General features: G+C 34.4%; 1 protein-coding gene across 5 annotated transcripts in view; it reads right to left on the reverse strand.

The window, feature by feature from the left end:
- The window catches only part of PALS2 (protein associated with LIN7 2, MAGUK p55 family member), a 114,268-nt gene that overhangs the window by 41,645 nt on the left and 49,713 nt on the right, over window positions 1-22,910 (reverse strand). For all 5 annotated transcript variants that reach the window (XM_076006364.1, XM_020289884.2, XM_076006367.1 and 2 more), the window contains exons 2-5: window positions 22,541-22,662; window positions 8,400-8,552; window positions 2,029-2,181; window positions 1,027-1,254 (exon numbers count right to left, since the gene is read on the reverse strand). In XM_076006364.1, coding sequence (XP_075862479.1) covers window positions 1,027-1,254; window positions 2,029-2,181; window positions 8,400-8,552; window positions 22,541-22,657 — 651 coding nt within the window. In that variant the 5' untranslated portion in view covers window positions 22,658-22,662. The remainder of the gene's footprint in view (window positions 1-1,026; window positions 1,255-2,028; window positions 2,182-8,399; window positions 8,553-22,540; window positions 22,663-22,910) is intronic.

Below are 22,910 nucleotides of genomic sequence, written 5' to 3' on the forward strand. Positions count from 1 at the left end.
TATAGATGAGAAAAATGAAGCATAAAGAAGGTAAGCTGGTAAGTGGCAGTGCTGGTATTTAAACAGTCATCTTAACCATTCATTTAGAGCTGTCCTTCACAAATCACCTCACACCTTCACAAAGCTGCTACTACCTGTTTACATGATCTCACACCTCCCTTTTTTTTGAAATTTACTCAACATAATGAGGTTAGATGATCTCTACCATTAAAACATTCCCCTGTTCAATTATCTATTTTACCTAAAATTAATTATAAAATACAGATCAAATTTGTACAAACCAGGTGGCCAAGACTTTCTTCAATCTCTACCCATCCCCCCTTCTGGCCTTGTTCGTCATTTAGCCCATCATGTGAACACTAAGCTGGAAGTTATCTAGACTACTTTCTTATTCTCTCACAGGGCCTAGAGCAATGTCTGGGACATTACAGCTGCCAAAAATGTTTGCTAGATTGGTTCTTCTGATACCTAGCTATAGGTTACTTTGATACCAGGGTTCATGGTGTTCACAAAGAATGTCCTTACTACTTCCTCATTATAATAGTGTTGTTGGCCCCCCGGTGCGGTGCCTCATGCATGTAATGCTAGCACTCTGGGAGGACAAGGTGGGTGAATTCTTTAAGCTCAGGAGTTTGAAACCAGCCTGAGCATGAGCAAGACCACATCTCTACTATAAATAGAAAGAAATTAATTGGCCAACTAAAAATATGTAGAAAAAATTAGCCAGGCATGGTGGCTCGTGCCTGTAGTCCCAGCTACTCGGGAGGCTGAGGCAGAAGGATTGCTTGAGCCCAGAAGGCCGAGGTTGCTGTGAGCTAGGCTGACGCCACGGCACTCTAGTCCAGGCAACACAGTGAGACTCTGTCTCAAAAAAAATAAAAAAATAAAAACCTCACCTATGACAGAGTAAGACAATCAGACAATTGTTTTTATCTTTTCTTTGGCAAAATAATAGCAACTGGTGGTTCTATCCAACAGTGTGATTAAAGAAGTATTCTTAATATTACCAAAAATTTTATTACTAACCTGTTGAGGAGTAATGGTATCTCTATAACTTGGTAAAATTTTTAGGGTGACACTTCCACTAATATTTTTCAGTAATTCTTGTAATTCCTTTGGATTGTTTCCAACCTCATGGCCATTAACTTCTTTAATGATATCTCCCACATGAAGTAGACCTTGTCGATCTATCATTCCTCCATGAAGAATTCTGGCGATTACTAGGTCATTATTTTCAACTCTAAATGTTACACCCTATAGAAAATAAGAAACAGAATTATCATTCATTTTATTTTATTAATATTAGGGATAAATACTTAAATGCTCATGAACATATATAAGAAAATAATTCTAAAACCAGGTAAATGAATCGTTCTTACTTTTCTCATGTTCTCTCCTGTCTCAATATTCAAACACCATTAAAATGTGCAACTGTGGCAATATATACTACTCCCTGAAAAAGGGCTTCAATGGTAAGGTTAACCTTAAAAATGAAACATATACTAGTATCTAGGCTGTATTCCACAGCATAATGGAAGTTCAAGGGAGCAAGAAAAAGTATTTGTGCAGCCTAAAGAACTTATTTCTGGCTTTTTTTCCCCACTTCACTGTTCTTATAGTCAGGATCCAGAAATAACAATTTTAGCAGGAAATAGTAGACTTCACTACTTATAGAGTTCCACCATAGCTTCACTTTTTAATAACAATCTTCTTCCATGTTTTGATACTATCATTAACATTTGTTCAAAGAGGAGTTCATTTCTACATTTTTGCTGTCCGTTGGCATACTTCTTCTATCTTCTGTTTCAGCTTAACTTTTCAATTTTGGTTTAATTTTGCAGGCTAAATTGAGTTGAGAAAGCACCTGCTATGTATTTATACACAGGCCAAAAAAGACTGATAAAACAAACATGAATACACTTTTCATAAAAATATATTAAGGAAAAGGAAAAAAGATGACAGAGTAGTGACTGAACCACAAATTATGTCATATTTCAGATTTAAGAAGGCACTAATTTATTTACTCACCAATGGCTCCCCAGCTCTTTTGTGAATACCAAGAATACGAATGGCATCTACTGGTAATAACTGATTATTGATAGAAGCATTATTCATTTCTGGGCTTGATGGAGGTGACTCATAACACTTTGATGCCACAATATCATGGGCCTCCAAGAGTGACTATAAGGAGTCAGAATAGCCTGTGGTTATTAACTACTGATGAAATATGTTACTAAAAATAATTTGTTAGTTCATTATCCCAGTAGAGTACTAAAAATTTCCAAGGCACACATTAAATTCCCAAATATAAGTTGAATCAAATACATGTAGAATCTTAATATAAAAGCATACACTTTTACTTATCATCAAAAAATATCATATTCCTTGTTTGATACGTGAAGAGACAGAGTTCAGTGACACTTTTTAAATGGCATGTTCACTGGAAACTGCTCCTAGGTTTCTAAGTCTGGTGCAATGAAGGTACTGAATTTCACTGCTACCATTGTAATTATCCTTATTGGATGTTTATCATTAGTCTCTATTTATTAAGGTATTATAAAAACCCAAATGACAGGAACCCTAACTTTCATCCTAATGTTGCCATGCACAAAATGTCCATTAAAGAGATGTTCAATAGAAAATGGATAAATATCAGCATCTTGTCTCAGTGACAGAAAATGTATACTACCAATAAAGGTTTTAGTCTACAAAAGAAACACTTTTTGAAAAAAAAAAAAAAGGTCAGTAATGGCCCTGAATATAATGTATATCTTATCTTCTATATTTACTATGTATGTGTGATCAAAATCACTGCTGATTTTGATCTAGCTTTCTAGGAATTTCTTGCATTTTTGTTGTACATTTAAAAAGATCTTCATTCTTTATCTTAAAGGAATAATTTTTACTACAATTGTGAATAAAGCTAGGTTTAAAAAATAATTTTGGATGGATTGAATAGAAGTTCAAAAATCGTAAAACAACACAGAAAGAAGGACGCAAATATCAACATGTTCAGAATGGAAGTAATCAGGATACTGGCTTAATTGGTAATTAATTTCTGGTCATTTCATGAAACCATTTCTAAGATTAGAGAAAAAGGAAACCATTTTAAGACTGGAGTTTAAACAAACAAAACCCAACTCACTCAAATCCAAATCCATATATAAGAATTCTTTCTATAAATGCTGAAAGTTACTCAAAAACTCTAACCTGGGCTGCTTAGTTTTCCATCCTATCCTCTCCTTAGGCAATATTATTTACTCCCATGACTTGAACTACTGCTTATACAATGATAACTCCCAATTTCATATCTCCAGTCCAGAACTCTCATGTGCTTCAGGTTCATATACTAAATCTGCCTCAATTGCCAAAAATCATGGCAATTTGAAAACTAAAATTAGTAAGGATTGGAGAGGATTGAAACATTGAATTAATGAAAAATCCATAGATCCACAATGCTAAATTAAAAAAACTCTTTTCTTTGAAAATTGGTAAAAGGAAGCATCAAGCATATTCTTGCCTTTTCAATAGAAAATGCATTATAGGATAACTAAATAACAATAGTCCAATTGATATGAAGCTTTACATTATAGAAGAACAACAGCTAATTAAGTGTAGAACGAGAGAACTGAAAAATGTGCATTTGTGTGTAGAAAAATATGAAGGAATATGGACTAAGATACTAATGATCCTTAAAATACATTATGTCCAAAACAATCTTCCCCAGAATATTCCTTATCTCAATGAATGGCCATCAACTGTTTGTGAGAAATTGTTCTTATCAACTTCCCACATATCCCTTTTGCAACTGTCATGTATAGCCAATCACCAAGTCCTCTTGATTTTATCACGTTAAGACTTGAAAATACTCACATTTCTCACTATTTTGCCATCACAATTTCCTGCCTTCGTACTTAACCATCTTGCTCTACAATTTGACCTTTCCCTGGTAATACCCAGCACATCCCAACCCACCAGGTTTCCTACTATTCTCAGGATAAAGTTCAAAGACCTAAGTATGCCAAGCGGCCCTTACATATAGGTATCTCTGACTTGTGTCCATTTTTTTGTACCTAAGACACCAATTTATGTAGGAACCATATGACAATAAATATTCACATTTTATAGTAACATTATTGCAGAGTCACACAAAGTCTCTGGCTAAGAGCAAGCAAGGGATGATGTTACCATTTGATTATCTGTGCCGAGATTTGTGGTGGAAAGTAGGTAACACTTTATTCTTCTATCCCAGCACCATTCCTTCTCCACTAAAATGCAATGTCCCCATCATAAATCAAGTTACCATATACAACTGAATGTATTTCTGGGGTTTCTATTATCTTCAATTAGTCTATTTTTCTAACATTGCTCCGATACCATGCTTTTTAAATTATTACAGACTTACAATAAATTTTTCCCACCCTTCTTCTTCTGAAATGGATTATTCTTTGTTAAACTGATTCCCTTGTACAGGCTGATGCTGAAATTGCACTTATTTCTCTACCCATGGAGAGTATGTTGTGTAATAGTTTCTATCTCAACACAGCTCTCTTTTGTTCCAGTCATTGAATGTACCCCTATCTTGAGCAGTGATATTTGCAACCTCTAATGAAAATACTGATTTAGGCAAGGATATTAATTTGTGTTCATCAGTAGGTAAATGGTTGATAGGAAATAGAATTTGGATAATGTCAGAATAATAATACACTAGATTACTTCCTAGTGGAGAGGATTTCAAAAAAAACAACCAGGCTGTCATCACCTTTAATCAATGGACCCAATCTCAGGATCGATGCTGGTGGGTCAACCAGGTATCATATATCTTCTGAAGTGGTTTAATTCATGCTGCATCACATAAGATGCATTCTAACTCCAAATAATTAACTTGAATCATCAACCTTTTATATAGAAATTCTGTTTACAGGAAATAGAAGGAATAACTAAACACAGCAACGAAGCAACCAAATCTTCAATAGATCAACATCATAATCTAGGGGAAAGGGATGGATGGTTCTACCAGATGCCACACATGGACCTAAGCTAGAAACTCATATGTCCAAACCATCTGTAAATAATATTTGGTGTTAAATGGAGAAGTCTGAATTCAGATTGTGTATTATGAGAGACGGAAGTTCACTGAAATGGAAAAGTAGAAATCAACAACTGAAGAAAAAGGTAAGTTAAAAAGAGCTTCTGCAAAATGACCTCAAATTAGTAAAAAAATTATGTATCTTGAGCAGCAATACTAAAAAGTGTGTATTACTGGGCCCAAAAAGGGGAAACAGAATAGTAGTAAGGAAGAAAAAAATCCATTACCCACAGTAGGGAAAATGTAGTCTCTAGTATGTGATCTGATGGTAAACCAAGGTTGACGTTTTCTTTAACTGTAAAAAGGAAAATTGCATTTTTGTGACAGTGTACATTAATGTAGTGTCTATACCAGGGGTGGGGAAGCTGCAGCCTTAAGGACACATGTGGCCTTCTAGGACTTTCTAGGTCCTTAAGTGTGGCTTTTTGACTGAATCCAGATTTTATAGAACAAATTCTTTTATTTTTGTTAATACATTTGTTTATCTTTTGTATTTTTTAAATGAACACAATAAAACAAGTTTCAATGAAATAATCCTCCCAGATTGACCGGCACAACGAGAGCATTAATAAAGCCACGAGGGCTAAACTGATGGCTGCTATGCTCATGATTTAGTTCTAACTTCCCCAGCCTGACTGGCACCACTACGGCATGAGGCTGGTTAGTGACAGTTTATGGAGGTCGTATACATCAATTTGTTATCAGCTTTTGATAACTCTGCACCATGTTTCTGTTTGAAGTGGAATTTGTGAATAGATGCACAGCCTGACAGTGTTTTTAAATTCTGTCTGCTTAACAGCCCATCATGTCAAAGAAGACCAAGAGAGGGCCGGGCGGCACGGTGGCTCCCGCCTGTAATCCTAGCACTCTGGGAGGCCGAGGCAGGTGGATTGTTTGAGCTCAGGAGTTCGAGACCAGCCTGAGCAACAATGAGACTCCATCTCTCTCCCAAAAATAGAAAAAATTAGCTGGGCACAGTGGCGCATGCTTGTAGTGCCAGCTACTTGGGAGGCTGAGGCAGAAGGATCGCTTGAGCCCAAGAACGTGAGGTTGCTGTGAGCTAGGCTGATGCCATGGCACTCTAGCCAGGGCTACAAAGTGAGACTCTGTCTCAAAAAAAAAATAAAAAACATAGAAGACCAAGAGAACACTGAATGAAGAAAGCAGATTTTTTAATAAGGATTGGAAACTGCAATATTATCTTGTTTCTGCTAAAGATAAGATTTGCTTGCTTTGTGATACTACAATATCAACATTAAAGAAACTCAAAGCTCATCAGCATTATAACACTCATAAGGACCACAAATATTTTAAATTAGAGGGAGAGGTGTGAAAGGTTGTATCACAGAAATTAAAAGATGAAAAACAAAAGCAAAAACAATTCTTTCAAGCAGCAGTAAGATCTGGAAATAATGTCATGGGAGCAACTTATGAATTAGTTCATATACATGTGACAAAAGGGAAGCCATTCGATGATGTAGAAATTGTGAAAGGATTAATTGTCAAAGTTGTAGGATACTTAGACTCTGATAATGTTTCAAAGTACAAACAACTGTCTCTTTCAGGGAGAACCATAATGAACCACAGAATGAATTAGCCTTCAACTTAACAGAACAACTCCATGCAATACTTCAAAAGGAAAATATATTATTCAATCACTTTGGATGAATTGACTGATACTAGTGACTCAGTGCAGATTTTATACTTCATTCGGATCATAACAAAAGATTTTCTTTCCTGTGAAGAGTTACTTGCTTTGGGCACTCTTGGGAACAGAACACGAGGAATAGATATCTTCAACAACTTTCAAAATAAATGCTGTGAAGTTGGACTGAATTTAGTGAGTGTACGTACACATGGTGCACCTTCTATGACAGGAAAACATGAAGGGTTTATTGCACAGATAATAAAAGTATTAACAGATCCAGATGCTCTCATTTCTTTTCATTGTATCTTGCATCAGCAAAATCTCTGTGCTAAAGCTACTGTTTTAAGTGATACTTTGCAAGAAGTTATAAGTATTGTTAACTATATTCAGATAAATGCAACATGGCATCATCATCAGTTACATAACATGCTAAAGTTGACCAAGGAGGTATTCAGTGTGGATTTGCCATATCATTCTAAAGTGTGTTGGCTATTACAAGGACAGGTGTTAGCCAAAATTTTGTCTCTGCAAGAACAGATAAATTTTATGAAGAACAGAATCAGCAATGTGAATTATTGAAAGAAGATTTTTATAGGAAGGAGGCATTTCTGTGTGATAACATGTCAAATCAAAATGACTTCAATATTTCTTTACAATATTTCTTAGTTTTACAAGGTAAAACTAAGTCTATATATGATATGTGGCAAAAAATTCAAGCATTTTGGAAAAAGTTATCTTTTTTCAAAACATTTCTTCAGAAGGAAATTTCAGATGACCATTTTCCCCCATTAGCAAAGGTCACTGATGAGCAGGATGACAAATGTGAATTGCTTGAAGAATATGCAGCTGTTACAGACCTATTAATTGGATAATACAACAAAAGTTTTACTGACTTTGAGAATCATGACATCACACTCAAATTAGCATTTCCAGTCTCACCTAGTTGATATCACCAACTCACCTAAAGAACTACAGATAGAATTGACTGAGTTTTCAGTGGATGACATTCTAAAGTCATTGATAAATGCTAAGAAAGCTCCAATCGAAATATGGGAAAATGCAGTAAAATACCCCTGCCTTCAGCAACACGCCCGAAAAATGCTTTCTTGCTTTTCAATTGCTTATTGCTGTGAATCTACATTCTCCTACCTTACCCAAATCAAGACTCCCTTAAGGTCACAAATAATTGATTTCCATCTAGAAGAGCAACTGAAACTGAGAACCTCCATGCTGCAACCAAATATTCAAATACTTTCCAACAAAAAGCAGCAAAAAGCTTTCCAACAAAAATGCTTTCCAACATAACAAAGTCATTAAAAGGTTACTTAACTTTAAAATTAACAAATAGTTTTCACTTTTTGATATTATTAAGTACATAGTAGTCTTTTACAAAATAATGTATATTTTGAAGTATATCTAATTGAAGTTTCTTGAATGCATCCTTATTTGATTACAGCTAAATTAATGTGGCCTTCCAACATTAAAAGATTCCCCACTCTGGGTCTATAGTTATATGTGTATGTTTATGTATCCTCAGCATATCAGGATATTAAAATACCTAAGTTAGAATTTACATACCAAATGTGGTCCCAAATAATCTTTGGGGAAAAAAATCACCTTAAACTGAAACTTAACTACAAAAGAGTGATAGGGAAAGGTTACCTGGAAGTGAGGCTCTTTGAGTATACCAACTAGTTCTGCCACATTTTCATCCACATTTATTAGGGGAGTGATATCTTCAAGAATTTCATTGACTAATTCCAGGTTATTGTCACTGACAGCTTCTAGTTTTGAATCTTCTAGCTTCTCATGAGCCTGAAAAGACAACAGTGCATTTAAGTATTACACTTGCTCGTTTTGCTCCAGACCATGGTTATTTCTTGATTTATTTCTTTTTCGTAAAGTTATAAAAGATATTACTTGGAAGTTTGAGTCAAGGAAACCAAATTTAATCTTTCAATCAGAAGCAATATATAGATTTTATGGAAAGTGTACCATATAATTATAAATCTTGGCCTCTATTTCTATCCTAAAAGACATGAAATATTCATTTTTGTAACTAAACCATGAAAAAATTGAAGAAACCAGATAACTATTTTAAAAATGTATTATAGTCCTTATATACCAAGAGAATTTCCTAATGACTTTCTAGTCAAGGCTCAAACTCTAGATGCTATTATTTATGTTTTATTAAAATAAATAAGTACAATAAAAACAAAGATTAGGAATATAATAATTATATATGTTAACATTTTAAAAAATGATAAAATCATTTTGGAAACCCTACATTCCTGAATTTACTATCTTCTAATTTTGAAAATCAGCAAAAAAGTCAATTTAGAGCATGTGGCCCTTGAACTGAATTTTGAAAGACCATATGATTTAATTAGGAGAATGATTCTCTCCTGTCTTTATATCTTAAGCTGTTTTTGTTTTTCAAATCTTATATTTTTTTCCATAGAAAATGAACCATGAATCACTGTCACAGAAAATAAATAATCCTAATTATCCTTTAATAGTAGGTGTAGAGTTTTTAATTTAAACTGAGAATGAACACTAAGCTGGCTCTATCTTTTAAGTGCTCTTTGCTTTCTTGATAAATGGTTGCTATCTGATTTTGAAGATAGGAAAAGCATAATTATCAAGAATTAAATGATCAATAAAACCACGTAAGTTTGACATTGTGGGTTATTAAAAAAACCTACATAAGATGACAAATCTTACACTTATATTTTAATATTCAATTCTGTAAGTGCTGAAGAGAAATTTAAATTTAAAGTGCTAACAGTAGCAACTAAACTTTATCAAATACCTATACTGTCATACATATTATTTCTATCATACAGAGTGCATCTTTCAGAATCCAAATAAAACATTATAATTTTAAAAAAGACATTTTTTTTTGTTTAAATGTATTTTTTTCTAAAGGATTCACAAGTGTGAAATAAGTCCTTAAGTGAAGAGAGGGCTATTATATATTAAGCAACATTTTTAAGAAAGACCTCAAAAGAAGAAATTTTAAAAGTCATATGAAATAGACTGTTAAAGGAGAAAAAGATTATTATTAAACAAAAAGAAAAATATCAAAAGACCAAATGTAAATTAAACAGATGAAAAGATTCCTATTAGATAAGAAAAAATTAGAAGGACTAGAAAATGCCACAAAGAATGAGCATAGGTAATTTTGTAATTTTCTGAACGTATGTATTAGAGCCAGATAAGGATGGGATGAAGGACACTCAATATTTACTATGAAATGATTACCAGCATTTGAAAAAACTAAAATAATCTACGTAATTAGTTAACTCTTAAAAAATAAACTAGAATTGCCAATTGCTTAAATACAAATATTGGCTGGTAAAAACAAACAAACAAAAACACCTAATTTAGCATCTGTAACCTTGAGATACTCCAATACTCCAATGGTTGAATAACAAGAAAGCTCATACAGAAAGGAAAGAACCTTAATATTTATTGAGGGCTTTTGTGTGTTGGGTACTATATTCTAAGTAGTGTGTGTGTGTGTGTGTGTGTGTGTGTGTGTGTGTGTGTGTGTGTGTGTGTGTGTGTTCAGCAAAGGTACGTATTTTATGATCCTCACTCTACAGACGAAGATACTGATACGAAACAGGTGAAATGATTTGAATCCATACTATTGGTAAATGGCAGAGTCAAGTGGTCTAATACGAAGCCTTGAGCTCTTATCTACTAAAGCTTATTTGACTTGATCAACACACAGAGAACCACTCTATCACCATCTTGCAGTTAATGATTCAATTGGATATATGATGCATTATTCTCAGTCACTTAAATATGTGACATATGATCTCACTGACTGCTAGCTTAGCTATTGCTTGTTAGCATGGCTCTTCCAGTCTAGATATGTTAATTCTGTTCTGCCGAACCTATCCCCTTGGTTAGTTTGTACTCCTATGGTTCGGAATGCCACTTCGTCCCTCTGACTTTCACACCTTTGCTCTAAGTAAGAGCTATAAAGATCATCTGTTCCCCCATGAAAGAGATAATGACCAGCTTACTACTTTCATGTATTATGTCAACATATTTTCTGTATTGTCCTATGCAATCAGTAACGATACTCGGACATTGGCAGACTTTAGTTGAAATCAGGACTTCAAGACAAGTAAAGGAACAGAAATCAACATTGACTTGAAAACTCCCTTCTTTACTACGTGTAGTTACCTAATGATCCCAAATTAGGCAAGGAAAAGTGGAAATGAGGAAATACTGATGGCAAGTGAGAAAGAGGAATTCAAGTGGAAGGGCAGAAACATTTTATAAAAAAACCCCATATATACCTGATAACTTTTCACATCAACCTCACAGACCAGTTCTATGGAAGAAAAGAATCTCACCAGAAAATACAGAAATTCTCAGGGGAAAAAAATACTTTTTACTGAAATTGCAGTTATAATTATATTAACAAGCAAAGCCAATTTCTGAAATATATTTAGGTTCAATCAAAATCAATTTTACTTTTTCGAACAAAGCAAATGTGGGTCTGTATTTGTTAGTAAGTGTTTTAAGCTCTAAGATATTGTCAAAGAACATGGAACTTCTAATTCACTTTAAAGTCAGAATTTAGTAGCTTTCAAAAGGCAAGTACCAACTTGAATTTAACTAATCAAACTAAAAAAGATAAAGGAAACATTAAAAAATGACCAGAGGGGCAGATGAGCCATATGCTCTTTGAATAAATGGGTCTTGTTTCCTTTAAGAAAAAGCAGTATTAGAAAGCTAGTGTAACTCAATAAAAATATATTTAACCTGCCACAAGTGGTTGGAAGAACATTCCCTAATTGGCATTATACAACACTTGGAGCTGATACAAATACCGCCCACCCCCTTTATATATCCAGTTCTGAGAATCCTATTCACCACTGCTCCCTAGAAAAATAAACTATGGAGAAGAAAAAGGTCTTTCAGAACTTCTGAGTATTTCACCCAAGCACAGTCCAACCATGCTTGCAAATAAAAAGCTTTTTAAACAAAAGCTGTGGCCCATATCTACAATGACAAATACTATTTTCTAATAATTATAGCATTATTATTTTGTGCAGTAATTTGACCTTTCCCTCTAAAAAGCTAGGACTATATCATAAATTTTGTTCTTAGAACAGGGCTAAGTATATAGTAGTTACTTATAAAGTATTTCTTAAAAAAGCTGTAAGTAAATGGGAAATAAGTTTGACTGTCATCAAGAGTCATCCTCTTATTCTAGAAACCTAAAACACAAAAGATAAATCCACAAATACTCAAAAATAAGTAAGAATTTGAGTAGAAAGTAGAAATGAGACAGAGAATGGAGAATTTAATTTCTATTTTGCTTCTGCATACATTATATTAAAAAGGATAGGCTTCACTCTGGAAAAAAAAAATGGATGAAATAAGTAAATTAGAATGGAATTGTCTAATGAGTAAAGAACTTGTCAGAAATCATCTAGTTAACCAAAAGAAGTTCAAATTCCTACATTAGATAAGTTATATATCAAGGTACTCAGAGAGCTTCTAAATAACAATGCTAAGCCTCTCAGAGATATTGGTAGAATTAGGAGAATCACACAGATGTCAAAAAACTAAAAAAAGGAATATGTTATACTTTTTGGAAAGAAAAAAGAACACTTTAAAAGCTTGCAGTATTCAGAGAAAATATAAAAGAATCTTTTTATAATCTTTGAGTGGGAATGACCTTTCTAACTATAATACAAAATCTGCAAGCTATAAATTATACCCAAAAAGTCCAATAAAATTCACTAGTGAACATTTAAAATCTCTCATCAAATATCAGCAAAGTCAGGCCAGGCGCGGTGGCTCACGCCTGTAATCCTAGCACTCTGGGAGGCCAAGGCGAGCAGATTGCTCCAGGTCAAGAGTTCGAAACCAGCCTGAGCAAGAGCAGAGACCCCGTTTCTACTATAAATAGAAAGAAATTAACTGGCCAACTAATATATATAGAAAAAATTAGCTGGGCATGGTGGTGCATGCCTGTAGTCCCAGCTACTTGGGAGGCTGAGGCAGCAGGATTGCTTGAGCCCAGGAGTTTGAGGTTGCTGTGAGCAAGGCTGATGCCACAGCACTCACTCTAGCCTGAGCAACAAAGTGAGACTCTGTCTCAAAAAAAAAAAAAAAGATCAGCAAAGTCAAAACACAAATGACAAATTAGAGTCAAAACACTTACAAATCATATTAAAGACAGAGGCTAATATCCTGAAATATAAAGGAATTCCACAAATCAGTTAAGAAAAAGACCAAGAACTCATTAACAGAAATGGGTGAAGAATAAGAAATCACAAAAAGGGAAATTCAAACATCTTTTAAATTTAATTTTTATAATTCACAAATAATAACTATACAGATTTATGAGGTACAATGTGATGTTTCAATGCATGTGTCCACAGCTTAATCATCAAATCAGGGTAATTACCATGTTCATCACTTTAAACATTTATCATTTCTTTGTGTTGACAACATTCAAAATCTTCTCTTCTAGCTACTTTGAAATATATACTACATTGTTATTTGTGAGTCACTCTACCGTATATCAAATATATCTTAAACATATAAAAATATATATAGCCTCACTCATGAGAGAAGTGCAAACTAAAACTGTAATGAAACACCCTTTTTCTTATCATTGGCAAGAATAAAATCCTGGTAACATACCAGGTTGGTGACAATGTGGGAGAAGACAGGCACTCTCACTTTTTTTTACTAGTGGAAACATACTGGTGGGCAATTTGACCAAAATTACCAAAATTATAGTGATTCTTCTTCTAAGATTTAGCCTAAACATATAAATACATGTACAAAATAACATAGCAAAATTACATATTATAGCATGACTTGTAAGGAAAAAGGCCATCTAAATATCTAATCACAAGGTGTACTAAAAAAAAATCTGTAGTATATCTGTATAATGGAATATTATGGCATCTTTACAAAGAATGAAATTTGCTCTGTAGGTACTGATATGGAATCTTCTGCAAAAATTAAGGTTTAGAACAGGCAGTATTAAACCCACAACCTCCAATACATTTACTAGTGAAAGATTAGATGCCTCTCTCTGAGATCAGAAAGAAGACAAATATGCATACTCTTACCACTTCTATTCAACATCTGTACTGAAGGTTATAGTCAGATATTTAGGCAAGGGGAAAAAAAAGCTATCCAATCCAGATTGGAAACAAAAAAGTAAAACTATCTTTATTCAGATGACATAACCTTGTATTTAGAAAATGCTAAGGAGTCCACTAAAAGACTACTAGAACCAATAAACAAGGTCAGGAAGGTTGCAAGATATAAGATCAATGTACAAAAATCAATTGTATTTCTATACAGTAGAATGAAAAATCTGAAAATGAAATTAAAAAAACAATTCCATTCACAATAGCATCAAAAGGAATAAAACACTTAGGAGTAAATTTAACAAAAGTGCAAAACATACTCTGAAAACTACAAAACATTGTTGACAGAAATTCAAGATTTAAATAAATGAAGAATCATCCCATGTTCATGGATTAGAAGATTTAACATTGTTAAGGTGGCAATACTTCCCAGAATGATTTACATATTAAATGAAATGCCTATCTGAATCCCAGCTGACTTCTCTGTAGAAACTGACTCTAAAATTTTTATGAAAATAAAATTTATGAAAATACAAGGAACCTGGAACAGCCAAAACAATCCTGAAAAAAAAAAACAACAACCCAGAAGTACTCACACTTTCTGATTTCAAAACTTACTACAAAGCAATAATTATTAAAACAACTCCAGCCCCATCTAGCCTTCCTGTTTCAACTAAGCCGGGAGGGGTAGAAACAAACTGAGAAGCACTTACGATGGTTACAGCCTAGAGAACAGGCTCACTACAAGATTAAGACCTAATCATAGGAATACTGAACACTTCCCCTCCTCCTCATACCTCACAATCACATCAGTAGGGTTCTGATATAAAAATAGGGAATGTAACTGAAAGAACTGCACATCTTAGACCTTATTTAATAAGAAGTCTCTTAAGATAATGGAAGAGACAAAAACAAAGACATCAGAGGAAATTTTAGCCTCTGACAGACACCTACAGCAACAGTAAACACAGCCTAACTCCTTCCTAACCAGATAAACATAACCCTCACACTGAAAGCTTATTTACCTCAGTTCCTTTTACCCAGTACATTATGTCCATCTTTCAATACAAATTACAAAAACACAGTTTGAAGAGTCAGAGCAAGCATTAGAACCAGACTCAGATATGGCAGAGATGTTATGTGATAATTCTATCAGGCTGGTAATTTTAAAACACTATGATTAATATGGTAAAGGTCCTAATGGAAAAAGTGGATAATATGTAAGAAGAGATAGGTAATATAAGCAGAGAAATGGAAACTCAAGAATCAAAAGAAAATGCTATAAATAAACACTGTCACAAATTAAAAAAAAATGCCCAACAGGCTCATATTAGAAATAGCTGAAGAAAAAATTAGTGAGCTTGAAGACATGTCAATAGAAACTACTAAAAGTAAAATACAAAGGAAAAAAAAAGAATGAAAATGACAGAACAGAATATTCCAGAATTGTGGGACAATTACAAACAGTTTACCATGTGTAATAGAAATACCAGAAGAAGAGTAAAAGAAACAGAAAAAATATTTGCAGCAGTAATGGCTGAGGATTTTCCAAAATTAGTGAAAGACACCAAACCACAGACTCAGGAAGCTCAAAAAGCACTAAGCAAGATAAACACTAAAAAGAGCTAGGCATATCATATTCCAATTGCAGAAAATCAAAAACAAAGAGAAACTCTTGAAAGCATCCAAAGGGGAGAAAAACATTTTACTTATGTAGGAGCAATCTTAAGAATTATGTTGGACTGCTCTTCAGAAACCATGCAGACAAGAGAGTAGAGTAAAATATTTAAAATGTTGAGAGACAAAGCCCCATCAATCTAGAATTATCTACCCAGTGAAATTATCATTCAACAATGAAGAAGAAATGCCTTTCCAAAAAAACAAAAATTAAAGGAATTTGATGCTAATACAACTGCCTTGCAAGAAATGTTAAAAAAAAAGTTCTTGAAAAAGAAAGAAACTTATATAAGTCCAAAACTCAGATCTACATAAAGAAGAGCACTACACCAGGCGTGGTGGCTCATGCCTATAATCCTAGCCCTCTGGGAGGCCAAGGCTGGAGAATTGCTTGAGGTCAGGAGTTTGAGACCAACCTGAACAAAAGCAAAAAACCCTTTCTCTAAAAAAAATAGAAAAATTAGCCAGGTGTGGTGGTATGCACTTATTGTCCCAGTTACTCAGGAGGCTGAGGCAGGAGGATCACTTGAACCCAGGAATTTGAGGTTGTAGTCAACTGTGACGACACCACTGCACTCTAGCTTGGGCAACAGCATGACACTCTGTCTCAAAAGGAATAGCACTAGAGAAAAAAATAAAGATAAAATAAAATTTGTCTTATTCTTAATTGGCTTATTAGATAATAGTTTGTTGACAATCATAATAGCAACAATGAATCCAGTGAGTATAGCTTATGGACAAGTGAGATGAATGGCAGCAATGTTTTAAGGGACAGGAGGGAGAAATGGGAAATATTCTGACATAAAGTGTTCACACTTCACATGAAGTGGTGTAGTGTTACCTGAATGTAGTTTAGATTGCAAATGCATACTGCAAAATCAAGGAAACCACTAAAAAGTTTTTAAAAAGAATTATAATATGCTGATAGGAGAAAAAAATGAAACCATACAACATGCTTAGTTAAAGCAGAGAAGGCAGAAAAGGAGTGGGAGACCAAAAAAAGAAACAAGGCAGGCAAGGAAGCAAACAGGCAGGAAAAAAGGAATGAAAGAAGGAAAGAAAGAATGAGGGCAGCAAATAGAAAATAACAATATGGAAAATATTAATCAAATTATATCAATAATCACTTTAAAAATCAATGCCTACCAAATAAAGGAGACAGAGTGGATAAAAAAGTAAGATCCAACTATATGTTATCTATAAGACATTTGCTTTAAATATAAAGATACAAGTAGATTAAAAGTAAAGGTATAGAGAAAGATATATCATCTAACATTAATCAAAAGAAAGCTGCAGTATCTACTTTTAATTTCACACTGAAGATTAAGGAAAATCACTGGGAACAAAGAGGGGCATTACATAATAATAAAAGGGATAATTCTCCAAGAAGATCTAACAATCCTATGTATGTCATATATGTGTCTAACAACAGAGCATTAAAATATGTGAAGCAAAATCTGGCAGAATTGCAAAAAGAAAGAGATTAATCCACTAATATACTTGGAGGTTTCAACATCCCTCTATCAGTATAGGCACAGCTCAGAGATATTGTAGGATTGGTTCCAGATTACCACAGTAAAGCCATATAACAATAAAGTGAGTCATACAAATTTTTTGTTTCCCTGTGCATACAAAGGTTATGTGTATATAGACTGTAGACTACTAAGGGTGCAACAGCATTATATCTACAAAACAATGTACATATCTTAATTTAAAATGCTTTAAAGCTAAAAAGTGCTAATGATCATTTAAGCCTTCAGCAACTTGTAATCTTTTTGACAGTGGAGGGTCTTATGTTAATGTTGATGACTGTTGACTGACCAGAGTGGTGGTTACTAAATGTTGGGATAGCTGTGGCAATTTTTTTAAATGAGACAACAATAAAGTTCACTGGATTGTTTGACTCTGCTTTTATGAAAGACTTTTCTGTAGCATGCAATGTTGTGTGACAGCATTTTACCCACAGAACTTCTTTCAAAATTTGAGTCAATCCTCTCAAATCCTGCCACTGCTTTATCAAGTTTATGTAATATGGTAAATTCTTTGTTGTCACTGTGACAATATTCACAGAATATTCACCAGATTTCATCTCAAGGAATCACTTTCTTTGCTCATCCATAAGAAGCAACTCTTCATCCATTAAAGTTTTATTATGAGATTGCAGCAATTAAGTTACATCTTCAAGCTCTACTTCTCTTACTACTTCTACCACATCTGCAGTGACTTCCTCCCCTTAAGTCTTGAACCCCTCAAAGACATCCATGATGGTTGGAATTAACTTCTTCCAAACTCCTGTGAATGCTGATATTTTGAACGCTTCTCATGAATCACAGATGTTCTTAATGGTATCTAGAATGCTGAATCCTTCCAGAAGGATTTCAATTTACTTTGCTCAGATCCATCAGAGGAATCACTATCTATAGTAGCTATAGCCTTATGAAATGTATTTCTTAAATAATAAGACTTGAAAGTCAAAATCGCTCCTTGAACCATGGCTGCAGAATGGATATTGTGTTAGCAGGCATGAAAAACGACATTAATTTCCTTGTATATCTCCATCAGAGCTCTTGGGTGATCAGATGCATTGTCAATGAATAGTAATATTGTGAAAGGAATCTTGTTTTCTGAGCAGCAGGTCTCAACAGTGGGCTTGCTGTACCTTCTCCATCAGCACTTGCTGCTTCACCCTGCACTTTTATGTTATGGTGATAGCTTCTTTCCATAAACCATTATAGCAGAGAACTAATCTCTGCTAGCTTCAAATTTTCTTTTGCGACTTCCTCACATCTCTCAGCCTTCACAGAATTGTAGAGTTAGGGCCTTATTCTGGATTCGGCTTTGGCTTAAGGGAATATTGTGATTGCTTTGATCTTCTATCCAGACCACAAAACATTTGTGCATATCAGCAATAAGGCTCCTTCACCTTCTTATCTTTTGTGTGTTCACTGGAGTAGCACTTTTAATTTCCTTCAAGAACTTTTTCTTTGCCTTCACAACTTGTACCAGTGTTTGGTACAAGAGGCCTAGCTTTTGGCCTATCGTGGCTCTGACATGCCTTCCTCAATAAGCTTAATAATTTCCAGCTTTTGATTAAAAGTGAGAGACATGTGACTCTTCCATTCACTTGTACACTTAGAGGCCAATGTAGGATTATTAATTGACCTAATTTCAATATTGTGTCTTGGGGAATAGAGAATTCTAAGAGAAAGGAGAATGGATGGTGGAGGGAGCAGTCAGAATATACACAGAACATTTATTAAGTTCAGTGTGTTATAAGGGCATGGTTTGTGGCACCCCAGAACAATTATAATAGTGACATGAAAGATCACTGATCATAGATCAATATAACAGATACAGTAAAAAGTTTGAAATATTGCAAAAATTACACAAATGTGACACAGACAAAATAAGCACATGCTGTTGGAAAAATGATGCTGATACACTTGCTTGATGCAAGCTGCCATAGATTTTTGACTTATAAAAAATGTAGCACTGGCCAGGTGCGGTGGCTCACGCCTGTAATCCTAGCACTCTGGGAGGCAGAGGCGGGCAGATTGTTCAAGGTCAGGAGTTTGAAACCAGCCTGAGCAAGAGCAAGACCCTATCTATACTATAAATAGAAATAAATTAATTGACCAACTAATATATATAGAAAAAAATCAGCTGAGCATGGTGGCTCATGCCTGTAGTCCCAGCTACTCAGGAGGCTGAGGCAGCAGGATCGCTTGAGCCCAGGAGTTTGAAGTTGCTGTGAGCTAGGCTGACGCCATGGCACTCACTCTAGCCTGGGCAATAAAGCGAGACTCTGTCTTCAAAAAAAAAAAAATAAAAATGCAGCACCTGCAAAGCCCAATAAAGTAAAGTACAATAAAATAAGGTATACCTATATTTCTTCTTCCCCCTCCCCTTTCTTTCTGAAATACAAATTACATATATATTAGATCTTTTGAACATATCTCACATAGTCTCTGTTCTTTTTTTCATTCTCTCTACTCTGTGAGCTTCAGTTTGAATATCTTCTATTGACCTGTCTTCAATATCACTAATTCCCTCTTCTGCTGTGTCTAATCTTCTATTAAAACCATTGTATTAGTCCATTTAGCACAGTTATAAAGAAAATACCTAAGGCTGGGTAATTTATAAAGAAAAGAGGTTTATTTGGCTCATGGTTCTGCAGATTGTACAAGAAGCATTGTACCGTGTCTGCTTCTGGTGAGGGCTTCAAGAAGCTTCCAATCAAGGCAGAAGGAGGTGAAGGGGGAGCAGAGGTGTCACATGGCAAGAGAAGGAGCAAAGAGGGGGAGGAGGAGGTTCAAGGCTCTTAGACAATCAGCTCTCAAGTGTGAACTAATAAAGTGAGAACTCATTAATTATCTCAGGGAGGGCACTAAGCCATTCATGTGGGATCTGCCTCTATAACCCGAACACCTCCCACCAGGCCCCAAATTCAACAATTTGGATCAAGTTTCAACAGGAGATTTGGAGGGGCTAAACACCTAAACCATATCACCCATCAAATGAGCTAATTTCAGATACTGTATTTTTGATTCTAAAATGTCCACTTGATTATATTTTATTTTGATTTTCCAGTAAAATAGAATAGTACCTGTTGTTTTTTTCTCTTTTCTTCTGTTAAAAATATATTAATACATTATTTTTAAATCCTTATTTACAAACTCTAACAGAAGGACCATCTATGGGAATGCCTTTCTTGTTTTCTAATTATTGGTTACCTGTTCCTGTCTTTCTGCATGTCTAGCAATGCATGCCTCTCTTTTTTCCCCTACTTATTATACTGCGTGCATTGACCTGTGACTTACTATCCTTGTCTTGGAAGCAGAAGTCCTCCCTTATTCCTGGAATTCCTCCTCAGTGGTATTGAACTACCACTGCATTTATTTATTGAAAATCTGCTTGAATATTACTGGGTAAGTCTGGTTTTTATTTTCATCACCAAGAGTACTATAGCACCTTACCGCTCAAAAGCCATCTAACCATTTCTTCTATTAAGAATAATGAACAAGGCCAGGCGCGGTGGCTCACGCCTGTAATCCTAGCACTCTGGGAGGCTGAGGCAGGTGGATGGCTCAAGGTCAGGAGTTCGAAACCAGCCTGAGCAAGAGTGAGACCCTGTCTCTACTATAAATAGAAAGAAATTAATTGCCCAACTAAAAAATATATAGAAAAAATGAGCCAGGCATGGTGGCACATGCCTGTAGTCCCAGCCAAGTGGGAGGCTGAGGCAGTAGGATTGCTTGAGGTTGCTGTGAGCTAGGCTGATGCCATGGCACTCTACCCCAGGCAAAGAGACTGTGTCTCAAAAAAAAAAAAAAAAAGAATAATGAACAAGATAATCCTGATAGGCCAACATCAGTGGCACAAAACCAATAAATTTTTACTCACAGAATTTCTTAAGAATAAATACACACACACACACACACACACACACACACACACACACACACACACACACACCTCTGATACACTGTGCTGTAGTAGATAGAGCACAGAATTTAAAGACAGAACGCCTGAACTAAACCTCATCTCTACCATTTACTAGCAAAGTCATCTTAGGTAGAACACTTTGAGGTAAACTACTTTGAGTTTTGGTTTTCATTCATAAAGTTATGGCAAAGACAAAATAGTACAATATATATTTTAAAGACCTTTGTAAACTATGCCTTACATAATATTACATGGTTTACAAATCTACCGATCAAAAGCCATAAATTAAACAAACATGGAGACAGGTGTAACAGACACATGGACAATAAAAACTGACAATCTACCATGTAACATCAAGGGAAGAGTGAAAAAGCTATTTTAAAAGTACCAAAAAAACTTAGGGTAAGCCAGTTAATATAGCCATAAACAGCTACTACTTATTTCAACAGACCCTAGAGCTATTACTTTACCTTAACGTAGTAGTGATTAGTGTTTATGACAAGAAGTTTGAATCTGAAAGTAATACCTTGTATATTATTAAAATATAAAAATGTCTAATAAACTTTGGAAAGACTACAATCAAAAATAATTAAATAAAAATTCTGGCTGGATGATTTGCAAGTGGATTTGTTTCTACTTAGAAGCCTTTATGCCACATGACCATATGAATAAGTCTGTGAATAAAATTAAGTATCTGCATCATTAATTCACTTAATTCACTTCATCATTAATTCACTAACAGAAAACTTTGTAAAAGGTATTTTTCAGACGTCTTAGAAGAAAACAATTAACAGACTGTGGCTAAAAAAAGATCACAAGAGAGAGTAAAATCAACATTCTCAGAGAGCAAAAAGTAAAAGGAACGATGGGATGGCTGTATGAAGGAAATGTCAGAGAAGGCATGTGGCACAGGTTCTTGTTTTCAAGAATCACTTGGGGAACTCTAAAGATGGAATAATAGGGTTGTGAAGTAGGTAATACACTAAGCTTCAATGATGTTAAAATTTCTATGTTAAAAATTTTTATGGGGAAATAGTGAAGTGAAATAAAAGTGAAGTAAAATAAAACTTCACTTCACAGAAGTGAAATAAAACTGTACCAAAAATGGTTGTAAGTATATTTATGAATGAGTTAAGGCAAATTACTCCAGAGTTGACCATGGAAACAGACTTAAAATATCAGAGGTATGCAAGAAAAAACAGGATTTCAAAAAAGTACTAAATAAAGGAAAAACAGAGCTAGGACCAGGATCTTTTTCATAAATTTTGCTGTAACACTAACTGTGTAGACATGATTTCTCTAAACCTTGAAAGTGATAGGCCAAAACTAAGAGTCATTTCATCCTATATTTAAAAACAGATTAGAAAAGGCAACAGTTGCCTAATTTTTACATACATTAAGATTTCATTATGTGATGTTATTATTTGCTAACTAAACCAAAGGTTTATCAACCAACTTCTAAAATAGTAGTATCTGAAAAAATCTCTATAAAGACAATTTTCAAAATAATTCAGTAATCTTATGAATAAACCAATATACCTTAGCAAGTGATTTTACAATAGGATTCTCCATAATTCCCTTGAGGAAAATTAGGTCTATTTCTTCTGCTCCTGTAGATGAGGGCAGCTCCGTAAGGTTTTCCAAGACTTGCTGCATTGCTCCTGAAATAAAAGCAACATAAAAAAACCAAAAACTTAAATTCCAAGCCATTATGGGGTAACATATTTTAAAAATGCAAATAAATAGACATTAAGAATGCTCTTTTTAAAAATCACATTTTAAAAAACTGAATTGTTAAACAGTGTGAATTTCAAGTTGACTTTCCCTGAATTAGAAGGATAGATTTTTATATGCAATTTGGGCTTTATCAGACTACCTATACATACTTACAACCTTGCACTTGCTTTAT

This window comes from Microcebus murinus, chromosome 9 (assembly GCF_040939455.1).
Source record: "Microcebus murinus isolate Inina chromosome 9, M.murinus_Inina_mat1.0, whole genome shotgun sequence".
NCBI lineage: Eukaryota > Metazoa > Chordata > Mammalia > Primates > Cheirogaleidae > Microcebus > Microcebus murinus.